The sequence below is a fragment of the Euprymna scolopes genome, chromosome 20, assembly GCF_053919585.1.
Source record: "Euprymna scolopes isolate OS-2025 chromosome 20, ASM5391958v1, whole genome shotgun sequence".
NCBI lineage: Eukaryota > Metazoa > Mollusca > Cephalopoda > Sepiida > Sepiolidae > Euprymna > Euprymna scolopes.
The window spans coordinates 79,058,892-79,086,090 of record NC_136501.1 but is presented as its reverse complement, the minus strand read 5'-3'; the positions used below and the strand labels follow the sequence as shown (position 1 = coordinate 79,086,090).

General features: G+C 35.8%; 1 protein-coding gene across 5 annotated transcripts in view; it reads left to right on the top strand.

The window, feature by feature from the left end:
- LOC145241477 (GTPase-activating protein and VPS9 domain-containing protein 1-like) overlaps positions 1-27,199 on the top strand; it is a 347,817-nt gene that overhangs the window by 112,192 nt on the left and 208,426 nt on the right. For all 5 annotated transcript variants that reach the window (XM_080104469.1, XM_080104467.1, XM_080104464.1 and 2 more), the window contains 2 exons: positions 21,642-21,828; positions 24,878-25,041. In XM_080104469.1, the coding sequence (XP_079960595.1) occupies positions 21,642-21,828; positions 24,878-25,041 (351 nt within the window). The remainder of the gene's footprint in view (positions 1-21,641; positions 21,829-24,877; positions 25,042-27,199) is intronic.

Below are 27,199 nucleotides of genomic sequence, written 5' to 3'. Positions count from 1 at the left end.
AGTAATACAAACCCTCAAAATCTATATCAATATTCTTGAAATTTTAAAAGCAGTTAGAAAACACATCAAACTACAATTAGGAAGCTTTTTATTTCGTTATTTTTTTTTCTACTTATTAAGTGAAAGATATTTTTACAACCTGCTTTTGATATTTAAATAGCTGGGCAAAAAATACTTGGTACGTTACCAAAAGTCACATTTTCTGATAGAGTACTGTCACTTGTTTTAAATATAACTTATTTTTGTCTGTTTGTCCTAATTCTTGTAAAGTTTCACATCCTTATTTACATAAGTTTACATATTTAATAGAAATGTGATATTCCAAATTTAATCCATAACATTTTCAAAAGCCAATAATTATGAACCGCTAACAGTAAATATGAGTGATGAACGCTCTCTTTGAAAAAAAGCTGTCTTAACTTCACCTCTAATCCAAATTATGTGTGGCAAGTCTCCTCCTAAAACACTCTTTAACCCTAACAATAACACTAAGTTCGAGTGGCAAGCCCCCCCCCCCCCAACAAAATACCTCTGTAAGCCACATACAAGCATCTAAAACAAACAAACAAAAAATAGATCCTTCCTTAAAGAAAAATACACATAAAATAAATTGGTTAACTGTCCTAAAATGCTAGAATGGCCAGGAAATGGTGAATTATTTTACATTAAATTTTTGTGAAACTAACTGCTCCCCCCTCTAATATTGTTTTTGTTAGCTTTGTCTCTGTCAAGTTTTCAGTATGTTCACACATAATTTTCCTTAGCCCTACAAAGTCCGAATGGCAACCCTCCCCATATTCTCATTGCATAGAAACCCTCTTAAAACTACACATAATCATCTTAAAAAAAAAAAAGCATGCATATTTTCCCATAGAAAAAAAAAACAGTTAACTGCCCTAAAATGCTAGAATGACCTGTAATAGGAAATTATTTTACATTCAATTCTAAAATAATTTGTTTATCTTTCATTAAAGTTTTTCATGGCATTTTATACATAATTTCCTAAAAAGGTAGAATCACATTTTGGAGGGGTGGTCAGAAGGAGTTGAGTGGGGTTAAACAGAAGGTGTTAATCTACAATAATACCAAAGAAATATTGCAATATATTCATTTTTAAATGGTCTTATGTTTAGATTTAAGTTTTTTGTACATAAAGCACATTACAATTCAACTTTGAGTTCTTCAACTTCTTTTCTGTTTATGGATACATGGCATTTTTAAGGAATTGCTGCATATTTATGCACATTTACTGCAGATTATTTGGAAACCATGAACTTTGGGAGATTTTCAGTTGCATATTCTGATTCCTTGTACACTTATATATACACTTATATGGTAAATTTCATTTCTTAGTCTTGTGTTTTAACAAAGATATGACATTTTTACTGAAAAAGTAGTGTAAAAAATGTGACGAAACGCATATGGTCTTAAAGAGGGAAAAATATCCAAACGTGTGAGGCACAAAAATAGCCATAACTTCCTTAATTTTAATCAGATTTTAAAAATTTAAAAAGATTCTTTCTTAGCTCATCAAGCTAGGTAACATACAAATATCCGTGCATGAGGTCGCCAAACTAATCAAGAACCTAGATTCCAGTAAAGCAACTGGCCCTGATGACACCCCAATTATAGTGTTAAAAAAGCTTCAACCAGAACTTGCTCCCATACTTACGAAACTGTTTAAGCGCTGCCTTAAGGAGAAGTGCTTTCCAACTCCCTGGAAGACCTTATCAATTTGCCCTGTATTTAAGAATTCAGGTGATAAGTCATCTCCCTCTCAGTACAGACCGATAAGTCTCCTGTGTGTTATGAGTAAGTTGCTGGAATCCATATTAAATAGAGAAATAGTCAACCACCTCAGCAGGAATAACCTTCTTAGTGACACACAATATGGTTTCCGCTCTGCAAGATCTACCGCAGATGTGCTGACGGTTATATCCCACAGGATTAGTGAATCTCTTGACAAAGGCTTCCTTTCTAGGGCAATTGCTCTTGACATATCAAAGGCCTTCAACAAGGTATGGCATAAGGGTCTACTTCACAAGATTTCCAGCTACGGTATAACTGGAAATGTTTTCTCAATCATTAAATTATTTCTCTCCGATAGGCTCATAAAAGTAGTGGTAGATGGACAAAAATCGGAGGCCTGCAATATAAATACTGGAGTCCCTCAGGGGTCAATCCTGGGCCCAACTCTCTTCCTGATCTACATCAATGACCTCCCTAAACACATACTTAAATCATTCGTTGACATCTATGCTGATGACACGACCATCTACGGCAACACATCAAAGGCTGTAAATGACAAAGTTCTCTCTGATTCTCTCTCCTCTGATCTCGAGCGCGTGGTTCAGTGGGGGAAGATGTGGCTGGTTACCTTTAATGCATCCAAAACCAAACTCCTATCCTTACATCATCAACGCTCTGATCCCCAGCTGGCATCAATTGTGATGGATGGCTCTCGTCTGGGTGAGGCCCCGTGTTTTGACAAGCTTCTGGGTTTGACCGTTACTCCTGATCTGAAATGGAACACATACATCAAGTCTGTCTGGGATCCTTCTACCGCTCCAGGAGATATCTCACTACTGATGCAATTCTCTATCTATATAAAAGCCAAGTACATCCAAGGATGGAATACTGTTGCCATATCTGGGCAGGAGCTGCTAAAAACAGCCTATCCTGCCTTGACAGAGTACAAAATAGATTTTGTGGCTTAATTTCCCCCAATCTATATCTGTGCCTAAATCAAAATGCGGATTCCATGAACAAAGCTTCTTTCTTAGAACTGCACGCCTGTGGAACTCTGTTCCGTCTGTCTGCTTCCCTCCGGACTACAACTTTGTCTTCAAGTCCAATGTTAACAAATTCCTAATGAACCGCCCCCTTAATTAAACACTTCATCAAATCTCCACACTAACGTAATGTACTTGCAATAACCCTTATTTCTGAGTGGCTTCTGGGCCTTAATAAGTGGTGATCACTGTGTAAAAAAAAAAAAAAAAAAAAAAAAAAAAAAGAGCAGGGGGAAAGTTCATCCTGACACTAGAATATCCGCAACCCCATGTCAATTATGAATAACTTTGTGAACAATCTTTTTGAGAGAATCGTTTATGAAACCAGCAGTTTGGCTAATTTCAATTGGAAAAAGACACCTAGTAGCCGCAAAATTCAGACCGACTTTCGCCTCATTCTTCCAGGTGAGTTGGCCAAATATGTTATGTGAACCAAAGCTGTCACTAAATACACCAATACCTCCTAAACCATTCACAAAACGATGAATTCATGACACCTTAAAAATAATTCCTTTCAAAGGCTACTCCATTTTTATTCAGTTTACAACTGAAATATTCGTTTATGCACTACTGCAACAGTTCTATTATATTCTATTCCTCTTTTTTTTTTAAGATAGGACACTATAAACGTGTTTTAAAATGATCAGAGCTTTACAAATAATTCTGTTTAAAATAAGTTTTGTTGCTACTAAAGGATTACTTTCTAAAACAAAATGTGCCAACTTCAATTTCTTTTTTGTCTTTTTGTCAGCTTAAACTATTTGAGATAATTTAAGCATATTTAAAACTGACAAAACTAGCTAAATTCGTTTGGGAGAATATATTCTTTTAAATCAGGATTGAAGTTGCACTTTGTATAAAAATAATGATTATATTGCATAGCTTTCTACACACCACCTATGAAAGCTAAAATGATTAATTGCAAGACTATCCTGGTTTTCAAAAAAATTCTACTCTGTCAGTTATCAGTAACATCTCATTGATCAGCATATTTTTAACTCTTTGAAACGATTCGTAATATTTCTGAAAACAATGGGGTTTCCTTCTAAAATAGAAAACATTCTATTACACCATATGCATTGTCTATATTGAACTCGAAGATTCTGTTGGAATGTCGATCTGATTTTGTTGTAGGCTTTACAAAATGTGTACAATAAGGCATTTCAACAATATTTGTTAGAGTTGCAAATTTAAAGCTTTAATTACTAACAAAATATTTTTACTTTGTACAAAAATTGCTTATTAATGAATTGCAAATTTCCCACAAGACTGGCTGTTATATACTTGACTGTATTATTGCAATTTTGTGTCCTGAACGATTTCTCCTTAAAAATATAATGCTAACATTTCCTACATGCACATAGAGTACATTTTTTCAAGAACCTAATTTTAACATATATTTAATCTTTGTATTAGACTCTGTGTTACAGTTTGAGAACAGCACAGTAGGGAAAATTCTAATCTTTAGATATGACCATGTCCTTTTTTTTACCACAACACAAAGCAATTTTAATCAATTTGTACTAAAATAATGTTATGTTAGCAGACGGTTAGCATACTTGATTTCTTAGCATTTTAATCTTGTTTCACTCAATTCAAAATCTAATATTGTAGATTACATTAATTTCAAAATACTCTATGATAAATTATTGACAGTAACAAGTATGTCATATTTTTGTTAAAAAAAATTATTGTAATCCATTCCAAAAGGTCAAACTGTATTGGATAAGGATAGCTCAGACAGAAAATTTTTCGAAGGAAATTAGCTTTTTAAAGTTACAAGACAGAAGTAATACAAATATCCCTACTTTGGTCTCTGATTGAAATTTATTCCTACCATCAGTGATGAGGCTATTGACCACCTCCCCCAAATTACCATGAATGCAATAATGGATGAACTCCCAACCCTCAAAGAGACTGAGAAAGCAATCTGTCTGTTGTTCACTGGAAAAGCGCCTGGCTCAGACTCTATCCCAGCTGAGATATACAAAGAGGGCGGCAAGACCCTGACTGAAAAACTTTATCAGCCTTTTCACATCATCTGGCAGGAGAATGTTCTTCCCCAAGACTTCAAAGATGCCTCCTTTATACATCTATATAAGCATGAAGGTAACCACCAGGCCTGCGATAACCATCGGGAAATATTCCTGCTATGCATTGGAGGCAAAGTACTGACCAGAGTAATGCTGAACAGGCTCATAGTTTATCTGGGAAAAGACCTCTTGCTGGAGAGCCAATGTGGATTCCATAAGGATCGTGGTACTACTGATATGGTGTTTACCGCCAGGCATCTCCCAGAAAAAGGCCAAGAACAAAATGTAGACCTATACTCCACCTATGTTGATCTGACCAAAGCCTTTGACAATGTAAACAGAGAAGGCCTCTGGAGAATAATGGCAAAGTATGGGTGTCCTAGAAAATTCATTGCCATCATATGTCTAGTAATACACACGGACGAAAAAAACGCTTTGGATATTTACAGATTTCAAGGTAGTTCTACTAAAATAGCCATATTTTTTAAACCAAAGCACTTCAAGTCTTCAAATTACTACTGTTTTGTTCGGAAATGAATATACTGTCAAATAAATTAATAAATATGAATGTACATTATATATTTTAAGAGTTTTAAGCAAATAAAGTGATAAAAATGTGAACATCATAAAATGGCGTTTTCAGTAAGGTTTTGTAATGAGCTTCCCTGTTTTTTAAAGGCCCGTACCATGATTGTATGAAGAATTTCGTCATGAAATTTAGGAAACCATCAGAAGAGGTGTTAATCTTAATACTGTCAAGTGTCCGAAATATTTTTGACCATTTCTTTTTTTGTTGTGTTAAAAATAAGACTTTAATATGACGAGTATCGAACATTTTGAAAAAAAATTTAATCGGACACCCACTAGTAAGTAAATCATTCTTTTTACTATCTTTATCAATTAAAAGTATTATTCTATGTTGAGTAGGACCGCGGTAATTGATAATAATTTAAAAGGACCTACTCGAAAAAAAATGTTTCTATTTCTCGAGTTTGGTCAAATTAAGTTAGTATTAAGAGCAGCAGCTGTAGTATTAGTCATAGCACAGTCTAAACAACACGCGTTCTTTAATTTTTATTCACAAACGAATTAAGAAAAACATGAAAATATGAATATAAATGTTTTGATATGTTTAATTAGAGCTATTTTGTTATCAGAATAGCATTAGTTTAGAACTATTCGGTTTTCAGAATGTATAATAATCCCAACCAATTCGGCATTATGAATCCATTATAATTTCTCACATTTCTGGTCAAATTTAAAAACATGGTTAAAAAAACAAAATAAACTTTTGTAGATATATAGCTTGCATGCACTTTTATTCATTGCATTAGTTTTGAACAGCGAATTAAAACAATGTTTTACTGCGAACAGCCACAAATCTTTTTTCCAAATCAAAAGATGTATGAAAATCTTGTTTGTATTACTATACACATAGATTTGAAAAAGTTGTCAAAAACAAATATATAACAAATAAATGTTATCAAAGACAAGATAAGTTACTTTTCTACCTAACTGGATGTTTTTTTAGTGTTTATATTTAATGTAACATGTTTATTCAGCTCGAAAAACAGTGTTTACCGATGTATTGGAAAATTTAAAATAGCGGCTGACTCTCTCTTTGAGGCGATAAGTTTGGGAAAATGAGTTATAAATAAAAAATTAGACAAAATACTGTTTGAAACTCGCTTAACGTTTTAGAATCTGTGTAAAGTAATACAAACCGCGTTAATTTTTTTCTACTTATTAAACGAAAGATATTTTTACAACCTGCTCCGGCATAGTATAAACGGCCTATGGAATAAACACCTTCAACCTCGAAAATAGAAATCAACAAATTTATGGAATTTTCTTTGAAATTTCGTAACGCAGTTTCTTATTAAATTAAAACTAAATATAACATTTGCTGACTTATTTACCTGTCGAACACACACACACACACCTGTCTGTAAGATATTTATTTGAAATTAAATTTTTGTGAAACTACCCCCCCCCCCGCCTCTAATATTGTTTTGTTATTTTTGTTTCTGTCAAGTCTTCAGTATGTTCACATAATTTTCCTTAGCCCTACAATTAATTCAAAGTCCGAATGCCAACCCTCCCCATATTATCATTGCATAGAAACCACGCAAAATGGTAACCCTCCCCATATTCTCATTGCATTAAAACCACACAAAATCGTCTTAAAAAAATAAAACAAAAAGCATACAGGATTTATCTCCCATAAAAAAAGAAAAGTTAACTGCCCTAAAATGCTAGAATGACTTGTAATGTGGAATTATTTTACATTCAATTCTAAAATAATTTGTTTATCTTTCATTAAAGTTTTTCATGGCATTTCATACATAATTGCCTAAAAAGGTAGAATCACATTTTGGAGGGGTGGTCAGAAGGGGTTGGGTGGGGTTAAACTATTAATAATACCAAAGAAATATTGCAATATATTCATTTTTAAATGGTCCTATGTTTAGATTTTAGTTTTTTGTACATAAAGCACATTACAATTCAACTTTGAGTTCTCCAACTTCTTTTGTTTATGGATACATGGCATTTTTAAGGAATTGCAGCATATTTATGCACATTTACTGCAGATTATTTGGAAACCATGAACTTTGGGAGATTTTCAGTCACATATTCTGATTCCTTGTACAAAAGTACACTCATATAGTAAATTTCATTGCTTAATCTTGTGTTTTAACAAAGATATAGCATTTTTACTGAAAAAGTAGTGTAAAAAATGTGACGAAATGCATATGGTCTTAAAGAGGGGAAAATATCCAAATGTGTGAGGCACAAAAATAGTCATAACTTCCTTAATTTTAATCAGATTTTTAAGATTTAAAAAGATTCTTTCTTAGCTCATCAAGCTCATTTTATGTATACCAATATTGAAATATTTCAAGCTATTTCAATTTTTTCATGTGTATTGCTAATATGTCAGTTTCATGATGATGGCCAGAGTGCAAGATCGTGGGGAGACCTCCGACCCTTTTGAAGTCACAAATGGAGTTAAACAAGGGTGTGTTTTAGCTCGCACTCCATTCTGCCTCATGTTCTCTGCGATGTTGATGAATACCTTCGGAGATATTCGGTGAGAATTGGAATCAGATACAGATTTGACGGATCAGTTTTCAACCTCAGAAGCAAAATCCAGGAGTGCAACAGACGCTGTAAGTGACTTTCTGTTTGCTGATGAGTGTGCCCTTAATGCTACCTCTGAGGCAGGCATGCAACACAGTGCAAACATTTTCTCTGAGGCTTGTGAAAATTTTGGTCTCACAATCATTACAATATGACTAGTGATGCATCAGCCTGCTCTGGGAAAACCATATGCAGAACCCAACATTTCCATTAGGGGACAAAGACTCAGTACATTTGAAAAGTTCACCTACCTTGACAGTACGCTCTCCCGCAATGTAATCATTGATGTATTCAACACCAGACTCTAAAGCAAGTGCTGCCTTTGGCAGACTTCACAAAAATGTATGGAACAGAAGAGGCATCACCTCTATGACAAAGATCAAAGTCTATAAAAAGCTGTCGTACTCACCACCTTACTCTATGGATGTGAGTCGTGGACTGTCTACCAATGGCACACTGGAAAATTAAATCACTTCCACACTACCAGGCTGAGGAAACTGCTTGACAAAGCTGGCAGGAAAGAATACCAGACACAGAAGTCCTCACTCATGCTGGACTCCCAAGCATCCCCACTATCCTGATGAAGGTTCAGCTTTGCTGGGCTGGTCATGTAGCCCACATGTCAGACTACAGACTGCCCAAGAAGCTTCTGTTTGCTGAGTTCCAACATGGCAAACGCTCCCATGGTGGCCAGAGAAAACAATTTAAAGACATTCTGAAGGTATCACTGAAGGCCTTCAACATTGATCTGTCATCATGGGAACAGACGGGCCGCTGTTCATGCCGGTGCCCGTATATATGAAAATAACCAAAAAGTTGCTGCAGAGAAGTACAAGAAGGACAATATTTTGAAGCCCTTTACATCTGCTACCATTCCCTGTTCTTACTGCAGTAGAACTTTTAAAGCAAATATTGGACTTATCAGCCATCTCCGTACTCACCGATAACTCCTCCACCCCACCTTACAGGATGACCAGAATGTCGTTGTTGTTCAGACTGACAAACACACACACATTCATAGACTGATGGAATTTTGAGATCCAAAGGAAGGATAATCAATGTTGTTGCAGTATACTAAAATAAATAATTGGCCAAATAAATTACTACAGTTGAATTGCAATAAAATAAATTGCAAACTTTATGGGGGAGTATGTTAGAAATATAATTTGCAAAGTAAAAATAAAATTATAAAATAACATAACAATTTGTCGCTTATGTTAAATTTTATGAATAATTAAAAGGACGTTTTATTATTGGTTAAAATTAAAAGCTGTCTTTTGCTCTTGTATTAAATAAGCAGACATTTCTTTAAAAATAAACATGTATATAAAAAATTTCTTTCAGCAAGAAAAGACAAGTTTTTCTAAAGGAAAGATAGTACTTTAAAAAAGCGTTGCTATTATAAGTGTTTTTGAAAATGAAGAACTTAATCTGAAAAAATCTCTTTTAAAAGAGAAGACCAAAGCTAAGTGTTGATTTGTTTTATTTGAATATCTATGTATTTATCTATCTATATATGATTACTTTAAATATGTTTTAGGATTTAATTTGGCTATGAGTTCCTTAAACTTAATCAGTAGATTTCACAAGACGCCATATTTTGTGGCTTCAAAAATTTCTACTTGTTTTTTGTACAGATTCAGCAGAAATTGGAATACACCCTACTAAAACCTGATTGTCACAGTTGGTGAATTTCAAAATTCTTATTTAAAATAATTTTCCAACAGTGTCTTTGTCAAATTTGAACACATTAGAAAAGCATTTCTTGTAAAGTAAAAAAAATTAAACAAAATGTTTTTTGTTTCTATAAACTTAAAAAATTATGGTACAAGATTTAATTTGAAATTTATTAATATTTGAAGTGCACTTCCATATAAATTTTACAAAGTGAAATAAAAAAAATTAATTTAAATTGAATCTAAAAATTACCTTAGATTTATCTTATGTAATGTACATTTTATTTCACTTAAAATAAAAACTTAAATTTATCTATTATTTAGCAACTATTGATATAGATATATAATTTTCAACTAAAATGTTTTAAAAAGTGCAACAAAATGTATATAGCATAAAATAAATCACTATATAACAAGAAAAATTCAAATAAAAATTTAAAACATTCAAAAACAAGAGAAATTAAAGATAGGCCATTGTCTCCTCATAAGCAAAAGTGTGTAGTAGATAAAAGTGTATTAGAAAACATTTTGTGTCCTGCGCTTTTTCTTTGCATTAGGATAAGTGTAGAAGTTTTTTTTATATTATTGGAGCTCTGCAATTTTTTTTTTTTTTTTGCAATTACATGTAAACAGCTCTGTTGGAGATGCCGCTCCATGGGATTAATGGACTATATCATGACGTCACTTCCGGTAACGTGTACCGGTGCCTGCAGTCAGAGATTGGCATGCTGCCAAGGAGATCATGTGCAAACGCCCTACAGTTGAGGAATGGTATTGCTCAACCTGCTTTTACCTGTAATATATGTGAATACATGTTCATTCCTAAAAGTCCTGTGTTCCTGTTCGTTTTATTACCATTTAACCAAGCTCCAAAACGTTAATGATAAAAAGAAATAATACAAAGCAAAAAAAAAAAAATGTTTTAGACTTGTTCTAATTGTCTAAATGTAATTTGCATCACTTTGATTTTATTCAGAACGACCCGATATAACCAAGCAGCTGGTCAAGACATGCCCTTACAAAAAAGTTCATCCTAATTATATTATTAAACCTGATCTTTTCCTATCAGAAATTCACCCACTTTTTAGCTTTTAAACATTGGAAGTAGGTGTCTGAGAGTCAATCATGTCAAAGAAATCAAATCACTGCTTCATGTTACAGATACGAAATTTGAAACTAGTAGTAACTAAAATCTGTGTGCATATTCTGCTTGTATATCGTCTCTCAACCAAGATGATGAGGTATATCTTCAACAGATGTTGAATTCTGCGATGGTTGCAGTGCTCAGAATAATTCTTGTTTTTTATTAAGAAATAATAGGAGTGGGCAAGTAGATCACTTTTTAGCAATGGTGAGATGCTATCTCGAAAATACAAATATAAACATTTTGCTTTGATGATTAAACTTTAGCATTTACAGAAGAGATTTTTGAGGGCTTTTTTTTTTTTTTTTTTTTCTTTTTTTTTTTTTAAGACAAGACTTATTGACTCCTGTTGTATTCAAGAAACATTATGAAGAGATAAGTCTCTCAGAATCATCTCGAGGGGTAAAACTATGCCTGATATAAGCTGTTTGGAATTGGAAATAGAGAACAGGCGATCATCGTATTGCAAAGAAATGTGTAGATAAAATTATTTGAAGTTAAGATTTGTGAGAAATTTTATTAACAGTAATATCTGTTTGTGTGTCACAATGTGGTTTCATTGAAGATGGTCTTTATGATGGGCTTATTACATTTTTTGTAAGATCGGTGAGAAGGAAGTTCTTACTGTTGCAGAGAATTTGAATGATCGGTAGTTTTGATGATGTTCATGAAGGAAATGAATATGATGACAAGAAAACAAGAAAGAATCTTAGAATTTGGCTTTGCCGTGAACATGTTAGTTGTAAATATTGTTTTCAGAAAAAGTGAAAAACCATTTTATGTATGAATCTGGAACAAAAAAAAAGATTCAAGTAGATTCTCTGTTACTAAGGAAAAGAGGAAACCTTTGAGTGATGTGAAAATATATTAGAAAATATTTAGTGTGGTAAAGAAATTGTGACGCAGCATAAACCAATTATTTGTGACTAAGTTTAAGATGAAGAGCAATTTTATCTCAAAGGAAAAATAAGTGGGGGTTGGATAAAGAACATGTAAAATGTGAATTAAGAGACCAAGTCATTGAAAGTTTTTTTTTTTTTTTTTTTTTTTACATGGTAGTCACCAATTATCAAGGCCCGGAAGCCACTTGGGGATAAGGGTTATTGTGTGTACAGTAATCAGTGGGATAGTATCGTAGTAATCGTTAGTATTGGAGATTTGATAAAGTCTTACTTAAGGGGGCGGTTCATCAAAAATTTGTTTATGTTGGACTTGAGGACATCAAAGTTGTAGTCAGGTGAGAAACAGGCAAACGGAAGAGAGTTCCACAGGCGTGCACTTCTAAGAAAGATTTTGATTGATTTTGGCACAGATAAAGAGTGGGGAAAATTGACAGTGGTTTCAGGTAGATGGGTGTTTATTGTGAAAGATGGGACCAAAGATTGGAGCTTAGATGAGCACTTGCCATGGAATTAACGATAAAACAAAGACAGGCTCGCAACGTCTCTTCTATGGTACAGAAGCTGTAGGGAAGAGAAAAGGACATCCTCCACTAAGCCATAAAGTCTATTTGTACTGTTTTTAGCAGCTCCTGCCCATATGTGAACGTACTTGGCTTTTATATAGATAGAGAATTGCATCAGCAGTGAAATATCTTCTGGAGCGGTAGAAGGATCCTACCATTTTTCCAGCGACCTTGGCAACAGACTTGATGTATTCCATTTCAGATCAAGAAGTCCCAGAAGCTTGTCAAAACATGGAGCCTCCCCTAGACGAGAGCCGTCCATTTCAATTGATGCCAGATGGGGATCAGAGCGTTGATTGCTGTAAAGATAGGAGCTTGGTTTTAGAGGCATTAAAAGTAACCAGTCCCCCCCCCCCACTGTACCACGCGCTTAAGATCAGAGGAGAGAAAATCAAAGAGAACTTTGTCATTTACAACCTTTGATATGTTTCCATAGATGGTCGTGTCATCAGCATAGATGTCAACGAATGATTTAAGTATGTGTTTTTGGAGATCATTGATGTAGATCAGGAAGAGAGTTGGGCCCAGGCTGGACCCCTGAGGGACTCCAGCATTAATACTGTGCGCCTCTGATTTTTGCCCATCAACCACTACTCTTATGAGCCTATCAGAGAGAAATGATTTAATAATTGAGAAAACATTTCCAGTTATACCGCATGTATGCCATACCTTATCGAAGGCCTTTGATATGTCAAGAGCAATTGCCCTAGAAAGGAAGCCTTTGTCAAGAGATTCACTAATCCTATAAGATATAATCGTTGTTAGCACATCTGCTGTAGATCTAGCAGAACAGAAACCATATTGCATGTCACTAAGGTTATTTCTGCTGAGGTGGTTGACTACTTTATTTAATATGAATTCCAGCAACTTACTCATGACACACAGGAGACTTATTGGTTTGTACTGAGAGGGAGATGACATCACCTGAATTCTTAAATACAGGGCATACTGATGAGATTTTCCAGGGTGTTGGGAAGCACTTCTCCTGAAGGCAACACTTAAACAGTTTTATAAGTATGGAGGCAAGTTCTGGTTGAAGCTTTTTCAACACTATAATTGGAATAATGTCAGTTGCTTTACTGGAATCAAGGTTCTTGATTAGCTTGGCGACCTCACGCACAGATGTTGCATAGCATGTTGTCTGTTATAGGAGGAAATACGGAGAGTTAATGGCCTTGGTCGCATAGGGTAGAATTAGCTGCACAGTTCTTAGAAAATAGTGTGGCCTTGTCTGATGCTGGCGAGATGACCTCAGGTCCATCGATGATGGTTGGGATAGAATGCACAATTTTGTTCAGGATCCTGTTTGCTATTTGCCAAAACTGGTGGGAACCAAGCCGCTGCTCAGCTACTTTGGATTTGACGGACTGAGCATGTAGCTCTCTTGCATTTTTTATTACTCTTTTACAGTGGTTGCTGGCAGTCCTGAAAGCAGCTTTAGTCTCAGTATATCCATTATGTTGGTAGCTATAGAAAAAGTGATTTCTGTGCACGATGGCAGCAGCACATTCTGGGGAGAACCATGGCTGACTGTTAGGTTTTTGTTGGAATTTTTTGGATGGTATGAATCGGTCTATGCCTACAATTAACCATTCGGTCAGGTCTTATACTATAAGGGACACATATTTTTTAAACATGGAATGCAGAGGTAGATCAGATATAAATGTACGGAAGCTATCCCAGTCAGCCATAGAGTATCAATATACAGTACGTTGGAGAGGTACGTCTGAAGACTTATTACATTTCATTTTTATCTTAACTGATACAACTGAGTGGTCGGAAGATCCCAGAGGAGATAGAACGGAACATGAACATAGCTCAGGGGAAGTTGTGAGAAAAAGGTCTAGAAGGCTTGCATACTGACCGGTAACATCGGGCACACGGTAGGGTTCGTGAACAATCTGTTTGAGGTCACAGGCAATGGCAAAATCATGATAGAACCTCCCCTCATCATCTGTCTTGTTTGAGTGGGTCAGCCATTTCACATTATAGACATTGAAGTCACCACAAATGTGAATGTTAGCCGAAGGATGAGCCAATTTTCTCAGATATACTCTTAAAGATAGTAACTCCACTGTTGTGTGGGCGATAGAGGGCAAATATAAATGCGGTGGTGTAAGCAAGTGCAACCCGAAAGCACATATAAGGTAAATTAAGGTCTTCTCTGGAGATATCCCTTCCACACGAAAAGCCATTTTTAATGTAGGCACATATTCCATGCCCATAGCGATCTTGGGGGTCAGATTTAGATGTTAAGTTAGAGTATCCTTTAATTATGAACTCGTCTAGGGAAGTGGTGGGCCTATGCCAGTTTAGCTTAGAAAGAATATGTCCGGTTTCATCTCCTGTAATTGTGTTTCGACCTCTGGAAGGTTGAAACGAAGACCTCTGGTGTTGAAGGAGACCTGGTAGTAGGGGTCTACGTTGGAGAATGGGGGTTCTCGGTTTGTTTATATTTTTTTTCTGGAGATATTTCATGTTGAAGTTTTGGGATTTGTGGAACAGGTCGACAGACTTAGTTAGAGCAGGACAGAGAGAAAAAGACGAGAATTTTCTTTTTTTGTTTTTTGTAGCACATGATAAAGCTATAACAATTACCCACTAGTATGGCATCGAGAGGCCCCACCAGAAACTACTGCATGGTCCAGAATCCATTCACCAAATGGCAATACAGCAGCCCCAGTACTTTGCACCTGCTGATAGGACAACCTCCTTAGTGGTTAATCCAAGGTTCGGGTCCCTGACTATCAGGAGGGTAACATCAGCCCAGATGAAACGTTTACCTCCAGCACCCTTACTAGTGACATGGCCACATGGATAGACATAGAAACAGAAAATTTCCAACATCTCAGGCTACTGTTCATGAAGTACTACCGACCTAGAAAGCAGCTTGGTTACCAGATCTCTCTGCTGTTCACTCTACACTTCGAAGGGGCATTGACTTGTCACTGCATGAAGATGTTATATTCCAAAAATCACGTAAATCGATCAAGTAGTTTTTTTTATTTACGCCATGTTGTCTTAGAGGTAACGACACTGACCCCACCAGTCACAACCATCTCGCAGCAACAAGCAGAGCAAGTGCTGGGCTTGCGGAGAACTACAGCACGGTAAGTCGAACGACTGGAATTCCAGAGCCAAGTCCTGTAGTGCTTGGTCTATAACATGCAGCAAGTACTTTGTAAAAGGCCATTTTGTGACCAACTGCAGTAAGTGCTTGAACTGCGGGTTATGGGGCCACATAGGTAGATCTTCCAGGTGGTGCTCTCAGAAGCCCCGCTGTAAGGTTAAGCCCAAGTACAGTAATAACGCCTTGCACATGGGGGATGACGAAGCTGGCACTCCTGAGAACTCAGTACCGGTCACACATGCGACCACTCCCAAGAACACTGGAGCCGGAAACGACACCACCTCCAAGAACATGCATGCAATTGCCAAGAAGGCCCCCAGGGCCTTGAGCCGACTGATGCCACACAACGCTCCTGGTGCTTCAGAAATTGCACCAGTGAGTAGGTTGCGGCCCCAGCGCAACCAAAACTAGTGATTTCATCATCAGTCAACGTTGTACAGTGTATATGGCTTCAGAGGACTTTTGTACAGAATTTTTTTGTTGTGCCCGCAAAAAACTCGCCGTGGGTGGGGGAGATAGCTAATGTAAATGTCTCCTCTCATCACCTAGGACATAAGCTCACCAACCCTCTTCTCTATTGTTTCAAAGTCTAGAGTGAACAGCATTCTTTTTCACGTCACTCACCCGAAATTCCTTGCGAACTTGTGGGGGAGAGGAATGCATGTCGAACAAGTTTAAATTACGGCTGTTTGTGAGTATTTGTGCAAATACTTTTTGAAATGGAACCTTTTAGTTTTTACGCAAGTGAGAATAGTCTGAACAGTGCACATTGTGACATAAAAAGAAGAAACTGTCAGCAGCTGTATTAAGTTCAACATCAGAATTTTGATTGTCCATGCTCATGTTGTGAAAAAGAATACTCAGCATTCTTTAGTGGAACTGAACTTGTATGGAACTTGGAGGCCACACTCAGACTTCATCAAGATCGTCAGTGCTGTGTGTCATCTACCTTTGTCAGCCTCTTCACCCATACCTGCAGACAAGTTAACTCCCTTTTTTGCTTGCTAGTGAAAATTTATCAAAGAGACATGCATTGTCTACACCATGTAATCAAATAACAGGCATGACGTGCTCTTAACATGTAGACTTTTACAACTGCACTGAATTTGAAGCAAATAGATGTAAGCATATTAAAAAATTTCCCTCCTGTCTCTTCCTATCGAATTAGCATTATTTTTTACTTTAAATCACTGTCAAAGAAAATTATTACTTCATCTTGCAGTTTTCATTTTGGGTAATACAGTAAATTGCGACATTGTGCAAACTGAAAATAAAGCATTTTTCCTGTCATACACTTGTTCCTCATTTTTTGGACTGTTGCTACCATATATATTTTTATTTTTCTGGTTTAGATAATGTATATTTTATTGAGATAAATTACTAATCAGATAAAGTAATTTAAATACATAAATTTACTAAATATTGACAACCTTCAACCAGTATGGGAACCAGTTTCTGCTGGAAGTATTTTGACGTCAATCTCAAGAATAAGAATACAGCTGTCGGGAAGTTATGTCAAACCATCACATCAAAGGATGGTAAATTAGCAAAAACTTTTACAACTAATATGTTGAACCATCTTAGAAAGGTTTGTTCAAAAGAAGCAAAAGTTGCAGATAAGAAAAGGAAGCACAATGAATATTTCAGGACAGACATTCCAGGAACAAGTGATAGCAACCATGAACGAAACACCAAACTACTATAGAATCAATATTGGCCAAGAAGAAAACTAGGGATATTAATGACCACTGATCACAAGATGTTCATTATCTGATAGAAATGATTGCTGTTGATATTCAACCGTATTCTATAATATCTGACATTGGATTTAAAAGGCTTATTATAAAACTTTGTCCAAATTACAGTAATCCATCAAAAAAGTACTTCACTGAAAAAATAATTCCCAATATATTTATAAAAATAATAACAAAAATTCAATCATCTCTTTGTGAAATTAACAGCATTTTTTTAACTACAGACATTTGGATAGCTGCTACAAATAATGCTCCCTTTTTGAATTTAACAGGTTATTGGTTTTCAAATGACTTTGAACAGTGTAGAATTGTGATTAGGGTTGTTCCATACACAAGTACAAGAATAAGTGAAGAATTGCAGTATGAAATCTTCAAAGTTTTCTAAGTCTTGGTGGATCCAGGAACAAATATGGTTGCTAGTATCAAGGAATGTGGTTTAGAATCACTATCATGCTTCATACATACATTGCAACTCTCAATAAATGACTAATTATTTTCCCAACAGGCTGTTAAGACAATCATTACAACTAATAGAAATATAGTCTCTCACTTTAAATTAACTGAAATACAGGATCAGCTGGATTTGGAAAAACATAAACTCATTCAAGATGTGACCACACAGTGGAATTCAACGTATTATATGCTAAAAAAGAAATTTAGAACAATGAAAAGCTCTTGTAATGTATGTGGCTGATAAGATTCCTAGCTTAACAAATTACTAATGATGATGACTTGAAAAAATTGTCCAGTTACTGAATCCATTTGAAGAAATCACCAAAGAAACAAGTCACAGAACTTCAACCATATCGATAATAAATAAAAATAATAAGCATATAGTAACAAATCAAAACTTAGAGCAGGTAGAAGCTGAGTTAAACCTGGAGACTGCAATAACAAAATTACAAGAATCACAATCTAAACTATTAAAGGAGTAAATCCCTTATGATTAAATACACAAAAACTTGATCATTCTATAGCTTTACATAGAGGTGATAGCTTGCAAGAGGTGATGATTCATATTCTATAACATTTGAAGAAGACACAGGAGACCTTACCACTACTGAGTAAACTGGCTTCAAAATATTCAAGCTTACCACCTTCATCTGTGGAGAGTGAGAGGCTCTTTATTACAGGTGATAATGTGTATGAACCTATGAGGAACAGGCTGTGTCCTGAGAATAGAGAAACTCTTTCTACATTACGACTTAAAAGTATTCACCTTTAAATACTGAGAAGACTTTGAGAGTAAAGGAGGCAGGCAGCAAAAATAGAAGAGGAAGTAGAGCAGCAGCATGTGCAGAAATCTAGTTTATAGAATTAAAAAATTACAATTTTTACTTTGTAGTTGGTTTGTAATTTCTTTTTTTTCCTTATCTAATTGTTTTAAGAATTGGAAATTGTACTTTGTATTTTGTAATTTTATTTAATAAAGGCAAAAAGCCAAAATAGTGGCCAGACACTTAACAAATTTAAGTTAAATTAGCTGTTAGTATGTTAATATATCAAAGTTACAAATACCATCACAAATACCATGTTCCAGCTCCAAAACAAATTCAAGACCACCTGGATGCATCCTAGGTCCAAAATTTGGCACCTACTTGACTATGTTATTGTAAGACGTAATGACATGAAAGATGTGAGAATCACCAGAGCCATGAGGGGAGCAGATGGGTGGACAGATCATCGCCTTGTCCGCTCTATTTTCCTTAAGATCCGGCCTCCAGCTCGCCGTCAAGCTCCCAGAAAACATCTTGACCTCAAAGCTCTCAACAACATTACAACACGAGCTGCTCTACAAAACGAACTGGCTGAATGTCTTACCTTACCAACTCCTGCAGCAGATCCCATAACAACAGCTTTCTTAACTGAAAAATGAGAAAACATCTGTGAAGTCCTCCTCAATACTGCCAAGGACATTTTGGGAGGATCAATAATAAAACATAGAGACTGGTTTGACGAGCAGTCTGATGGAATTCATCAATTAATTGAAGAAAAAAATCGGCAACAGCAAGCAGTGATTGCAAATCCAACTCCAGCATCACATGCCAAGCTAGCCAAGCTTCGGTCAAAAGTCCAACAGGAAACCCGAAGAATGCAAAATGAATGGTGGACCAATCTTGCAACTGAGATCCAAGGTTTAGCTGATATGGGGGACCAACATCAATTTTATAATGCCCTTAAGACAGCCTATGGGCCAAAGAACTATAGCCTCTGCCCAGTCCGTAGTGCTGATGGCTCCATACTCTATACTGAGAAGACTGCCATACTCAATCGGTGGGCTGAACACTACCAAGACTTACTGAACAGGCAGAACCATATCGACCCTACTTTTCTTGACCATCTTCCTGACCTTCCTGTAATTCAAGAACTGGATGTAATACCAGCTATCCATGAAGTGAGCCATGCAGTTAACAACCTCAAGAATAATAAAGCCACTGGCCCTGATGGCATACCAGCTGAGCTTCTTAAGCATGGCGGAGATGCCATTACCACTTGTCTCCATAACATCATCCAAGATGTCTGGGAGTCAGGCTGCTGCCCACAACAATGGAAGGATGCAGATATCATCAGCATATATAAAAAGAAAGGTGACAGAAATATTTGTGGCAATAGTCGAGGCATTTCCCTCCTGTCAACCTCAGGGAAAGTTGTCACTAGAATTTTACTGTCTCGTATCAACCAACACATTGTCGATCAAGTCTTACCTGAATCGCAGTGTGGCTTCAGACAGGAGCGCAGCACGATTGACATGGTCTTTGTGGCAAGACAGCTGCAGGAGAAAAGCGTCGAGCAACACCAAAATCTATATATGGTTTTTGTAGATCTCGCCAAGGCCTTTGATACTGTGAACCGTCCTTTGCTCTGGGAAGTACTCGTCAAATTTGGCTGCCCACCAATATTCCTGGGTGTCCTGAAGGCTTTCCATAATGGATCTATGGCTCGCGTCTCCAGTTCAGGACTAAAATCTGAGCCCTTCCTGGTAGAATCGGGTGTGAAGCAGGGATGCGTCATTGCGCCCATCTTGTTTAATCTTTTTCTTGCTGCGGTTTCCAATGTTGCCAAACAGCAAATCCATCCTGCTGATGGGATCCACCTCTCATACCGGCTGGATGGCAACCTCTTCAACCTGCGACACCTCCATGCCAGATCACGTGTGACAGAAGAAGCAATCCATGAATTGCAATACGCTGACGACACAGCTCTGGTGAGCTCATCTGAAGAGGGTCTTCAGCGCACCATCAACACTATCTCCAACATTTACTCCCGAGCTAGTCTAGCCATCAACATCAACAAAATAGAGGCACTTAACATATGTGAACATCGTCAGGAACCCCCAATATTCACAATCAACCAACAGCCACTGAAAAACACTCAAGAGTTTACTTATCATGGCTCAGTGCTCACTGACTCCTGTGACCTAACAAGTGAGGTCCAACGGCGCATTGGTCTGGCTGCTGCAGCCTTTGGCAGACTCTCGCACAGTTTTTATGAACCGTAGCCTCACCACCACCACCAAGGTTTCTGTCTACAGAGCAATCTGTCTCTCCATTCTCTTGTATGGCAGCGAGTCATGTGTGCCTTATAGACGCCACCTGAAAAAGCTAGAAGCATTTCATACCAACTGCTTACAGCGTATACTAGGTTTAAAATGGTGGCACAGGGTGCCACACAATGAGATACGCAGGCGCACTCAAATGGACCCACTTGAAATAATTCTAACTCATAGACAACTTAGGTGGCTTGGTCACACCATCCGGATGCCAGCAGAAAGACTCCCACGCAAGGTCCTCTACGGGGAACTTGCAGAGGGCAGACGCAACCCTGGGGGTCCGCGTAAACGTTTCAAGGACCAACTAAAAACATCATTGAAAAAATGTGGCATAGAATCCAACGCCATCGAACATGCTGCTGCTGATCGGAGAAAATGGCGAAACATCTGCCAAGAGGGCTTGGAAACTTTCACCTCCACCTATAACGACCGAGCAGAGCGAAGAAGACCCCAAAGGCACGCGGCGCAGCGGGCAGACGGCATCTTCCCCTGTGCTGCCTGCGGCCGTGTATGCAATTCACGAATTGGACTCCACAGTCACCAGCGAGTCCATCAGGCGTAATCTATCTGGGACTGTTAGGCATGGTGCAACGTCATTGTCGTCAGCGACGGACTACTGAAGAGAAGAGAAGAGATATCAAAGTTATCTGATGAGTCACTTGACAGTGATGAAATAATTTTAATTTAATAGGAAAGAGAAAAGTAATTAATTGGCCGATTAATTGCCGATAAATCCCCTAGTTAGTACACTTAGAATAGTTGAGGTACTAGAGCCAGTTCACAAGAGATTGTTTTATTTTTTTCTTTTGTAAAACTAGGAACCATTTTTATTTTTTTTAAAAAACAATCTAAAATTTGTAATTTTCACTATTATTAGAATAAAGAAAAATGTAAGAGCATTTTTGTTGAAGGCTTTTATTGAAACATTTACTTGTAATTCTTTTATCTTTTTGCAGATTACATTTTTGCGTTCGGTTGTCTCACATATGAATGATAAGAATGCAGATATAAACTCTTTAGAAGAAATGCTATCTATATTGCCAGCCATTCAGATGCCAACACTGACCATTCAACCATCTACTCCTACCTCAGTTACTCCTTCTCATACTCCTCCAGGCACTCCAAGCAGTCAAAGAAGTAAAGGTTTGTATAAGTGGCTCAACTTTTTCTTGTTGAATATGACCCACTTGATATGAAGCAGAACAAAAACTAAATATTTTATGCTTTCAGTGACAGTGTAACGAGGGATGTGAGTTCTCTGCTATTTAACAGAATGCCACTTTTTTAATTTAGAAAGAGCAAATTTTTGTTTAAATCGATAGTCTCTCACAAATGTGAATTCTCTACTTTTTGGTTAAATTACTAATTTCTGCAAAATCGTTAGAACTTATATTTTGTCACTATTTAGCTGGATTATCTTTGCCTCTAGTTTTAGTTTTCTTTCTCCATTTGTGTTTTTTGTATTTTTCCTCTTCTTTCTCTCTTCATCTTGCTTTTTTCCTCTTATGGCAATTTATTCTAGAGAGTAGGGAAGTTATATGATTTTTGTTCCATCAAAGAACACCTCCCCACTCTTCATGCACACTCAGTGTCTGTCTTTTAATTTTGACTTAGTTTAAACTGATTAGATTTGTTTAAAAAAAAAAAAATTTTTTTTTGGTCCTGCCTCATCTCTACACACCAACACACTGGCTTTTGTCATTAGTGACTTAACTCCCTGTGTAACTGTGGGGTATATGGTTAGAAAAAAAAAAAAAAAAAGTATCTGCATCGCTCTTTGGGAAAGAAGGAAAGGATGGCTAGCTCATTTATATACATGAAGGGCATCTTAGGGGGAAGGCAGGGCATGATGGGAGAAGCTATTTTTTTTTTTTTTTTTCCTGTCTCTTCCTTTTTTTTTTCTAAATAGGATAGAAAAGCTGAGAAAAATTCCCTGGAGAAGGAGAAAGAAAAGAGTCGTGAACATCTTCTCTTGAAAAGAATTTTGTATTGCTGACGTTCAGATTGTGCAGTGTGACATTGGTGGTGAGAGGCCAGGTGTTGTCGATTGGAAAAGAAGAGGGCAGAAACGTGCTGTTGGGAGAGCGATTCATATCGATTAGAGTAACTAATTCTTTGTTTTCAGATGATTAATTTGATGGCAGCTCATCATCACGTAAACAGCTGAAGTCTTGTTGATGTGTTCTAGGTAGTCAACGCAATCACTTCACTAGTTGTTACAGTGATAATTTAGCATCTCTCTTTTTTTCACTTATTGTGATGATAGCAGCAGTGTTGTTTCTGTTTTTCTCTTTCCCTTGTTTGGTAAGAATTGCTAGGAGAATATAGCAATTAAAAGCACTAACAATATTCTTGCTCAATAGCAGCAAGTCGTTTTTTACATGCAGAATACTATGAAGTTACATCCATATTATATAAACTTTCCATGCCTACTACTCAAAGGAGGAGTAAAGATTTAAAAAAGATATCAGAATATGTTCAGACTGTTACACAAAGATACTATTCCAATTTAATAAATTTTCCCTTAACTAAAAAATAATCTTACACTGTTCCTAGTGAAAATGTAGCAGCAGTAGCAAACGACAAAAAAAACAAAACAAAAAAAAAACTACTACTGTAAAATATTCAATCCTGATTGGTTAAAACCTTAATGTTTGATTGGTTGTTGTGATCTAACCTCAACCAATCAGAAAACAGTTGTCCTGGGAGCCAGCTGATCGATACTTAAGGGGAAACACAAGGACCTCTGAGAAGGACCACAGCTGGCTGAAGGAACCTCTGGCATGCAGAAAAGCCTGCAGAAAAAAATCTTAATCATCGGCAATTCAGTAGACAACAAATTTTTGACCCAGTTTAAGACCAACAAGCCACTAAGAACCATTGCACAACCACCCCGTCTAAGACGTGAAACAACATACACTTGTTATCTAGCAGATGACAACCTCTTTCCTTCTTCAATTTTACTATTAACAATGCTACTATCACCAGCAAGGATTACTGCTATCATTGCTAATGCCACACCAAGGCAGCAAGGATATCTCTGTTATTTAACTGACAAACCCCTTTTATTTTATTTTTTTGTTTATCCTTAAAATAAATGATTGAATAACAATCACTTAAAAGTTCATCCAGTGTTTTTCTATTTCTTTGTTGCCACCATATGCTTATTCATAATATAACAAGACCAGAGAAAAAGAAAAACACTTTACTGGTTGCTTTGCCACAGCCGCATGAGCTAAAATTTTTACTCTTAAATTTCTACTGGAATTTTCCAATTTTCTGCTCTACCTTTATGTAGAATATTGTTACATTTTTGGTAAAAAGAAAAAAAACAACTGTACTTCCATTTTAGTTCTACTGATGAATTGAACATTGCCATATATAATCTTTAATTAGGAACAAAAATTTTTGCTTTTTTATTCTAAGTTTTTTTTCTGAGCTGCAAACTCTAAAAGTGTTGAGATTAAGATGTTGCTTCCAGGCAAACATCATTGTTTCTACACTTTCATAAATAAAATAAATCTTAGTAAATTCTATTACTATTATTAGGCTTAATGTTTTCAGTCTATTTTTTATGAACTTTTTCAACTTTCTAAATGGATATATCTTTATTTGTGTTTTATTTATGAACGGATTTCATTTTTAAATATCAGTTAAATACTATGGACCTTTTTTTACCTTTTTATTCTTAATTTGTTATTTTTTATTTAAAAAAACTAGCAAACATATGCTTCCTCTGATTGCATAATTTTGATAGTCTAGAAGGATAGTATCATGATGAATGAACATATAGTACATTGTTCCATTATGGGAGGACATAATGCCTGGCAAGATGATATCATGATGAACAAACATATACTACTCTATCCTCACCACTGGAAGGATGGTCCCCATGACAACAGAACATACACTACTCTTCCGACTCCTAAATTGAGTATTATAGACAGATACTAAATTTTTATTAGTAATAGATATGAAATCAAATCAAAGCTATTTACTCTGAAAAGAAAAAACTTGAAAAATGTCTTTTCTTTTTAAAACTTGTCATTTTAACTTGTTTATTTATAGAAAAAGAAATCAGATAATTTAAAACAAATTGCAATATAAAATCCCTTTTTTGCAAAAATATTTGTTTTACTAATTTTTGAAAATGTTACTTTTGTCTGTAATATTTGACTTTTTTTTTTCTCAGGTCACCGTAAGAAAATGTCACTAACCAACTCTGATGATGTGAACATAAATGCATTAAATCCTGATCAGAATGACCATGAAGACAATTATGATATGACAGAGGATGTACTTGTGTTTTCTTTTGGAGTGAGTAATGAATGTCCTGGTATGTTGCCAGAGAGTAAAGTAAGTTTCATTCATTACAATTACATTTTTGCATATTTCAGAGCCCAAAGCATTCAACTTGGTGATAAACCATAATGAATTTATCCTTCAAGATAAATTATGTGACTGTAACATTATATAGAATCAGTGAATCTCTAAATAGGAGCTTTGTTTTTAGTTTAATAGCTCAAAATCCTTTAATAGTCTTATTTGCTATAGAATATCTGGCAATATCTTGAATCATCAAATTCTTTCTTTCTCATAAATCTAGTTGTTGATGTGCAAAAATCTGAAGCAAATAGTATCAATTCTGGCATGCCTCAATGATCTGAGACAAATTCTCTTCCTTCATTAATGATCTTAAAGTTTTGACTCATCTTCATCAGTTTAACATTTCTTTTTTACATGTTGGCATGTGATGAACAGCTTTTAGAAATTGACCTCCAAACTAACTCTTCATTTTATTTATCTTTTTCTCAAATCTATCTTTATCACTTCCTCTTTCCTTGACCTTCTCTTGCCAACTTACTCTTCTACCTCAGCTGTTCTACATCTATTAATCTCAAAGTTCTCATCTATTCTTTCAATATGACCATACCAACAGTCTCCTGTTTTGCACACATTTCCCTGTACTGATAAGATTAAATTTTTCTTTCAGGTCATCATATCCAAGTCTGTCCTTAAGGCTTGCATTAAACAGTCATTGTATCATTCTCATATAATTTCTCTTCACATGTCTGTAATTGTTTCATTTCCATGCATCACATGTTTATAACCATGCCTGATCTTAATTAACACTGGTAATTCTCTGCTGGTTAGTTATGATATGTTCTCTGAACTTACTCCATTCACTCTTGCAATCACACTAGCACTGCTCCATTCTGTGCTTCAATCATATCATCAAGGTGACAAAACTTTTGAATAAACTCAATAGCTTCACCATCCAAATATACTTTCTATACATGAGTTCTGATTCATCTCGTATACTTTTAACAAACTGATTATCATCTACCTGTAATTCCACTGCATTTCTTTTCTTTTCACAAGCTGAGCAGGGGGATTTTCCTCTTGAGGATTTTCCAACAGTACAGCTACTGATCAGCACTTCGGTCTTGGAAGCATTCACTCTTAGATTAAGTGTTTTAAACATTTTATTTTCATTATATTTAAAAACTTATGTGGTTACATTCTTACAAAGCAAAAAATGATACCAAATTTATTTCGGTAGCTAAATTATGACAATTTCCCTTTCGACGATTATGACCTTGAGATATAGAATATGGGAGAATAAATGAGAAAGAGAAGAAAAAAGCAGATAAGAAAAGCAGATAAGACAAACAAAATGACACATAAGAAAACCCTAAGGTATGCAAGCAGCAGTTCAGAAGAGGGGAAACAATCTGAACACAAAAGAAGGAGCAGATGTGGTGTTTGTGTAAATATAAATTGCTCAGTTGAGGTGGGAATTCTTCGATGTACAGTTGGAAATGAGAAAAATTGCAGTCTTGTGTGGTATTGGTTCAGACATTAATTTTCAGTGTACAATGCAGTTTTCAAATGAGTGAAAACTCCTTACAAATGTTATGTCACCTGTGGTAAATCCAAATTAATCACAATGGAAGCAATAATTATTAGATCAAACCAGCCTAAACATTAGGCAAAATTCCATTACCTTTTAAGCAAACAAAAATGACATAGAAGGACAATTTTGACTGCTCATATGATTCATATTAACAGCTAACACATTGATTCCTAATATGATCCATAATACATTAGAGATCAAACTAGATTTTTCTTTTAATAGTAAATCAATAAAAAGGAAACTTAGATTTGGACTATATGACAACAAAACAGTACAATTTGAGAATAGGGCAAACATTTAATTCACTAAAATCTTAAACTTAGGTATTTTTATTGTAAAAGACAACTTAAAACCCTATATTAAGCTCATCAAATTGATAGCCCAATTTTCTTTAAGATGGAGCAGTTTTTATATGCATAGAGACAAACAATATTGTGCATTAAAAATAAGTTGCTAATCTCTGAAAATAATAACCTGATTGAAGTAATATGGGAAAAAGACTATTAATGTAGCAATACACATGGACTAATAAAACGCTTTGGATAATCACAGATGTTAAGGTCTACATCAATGATCTCCCTAAACACATACTTAAAT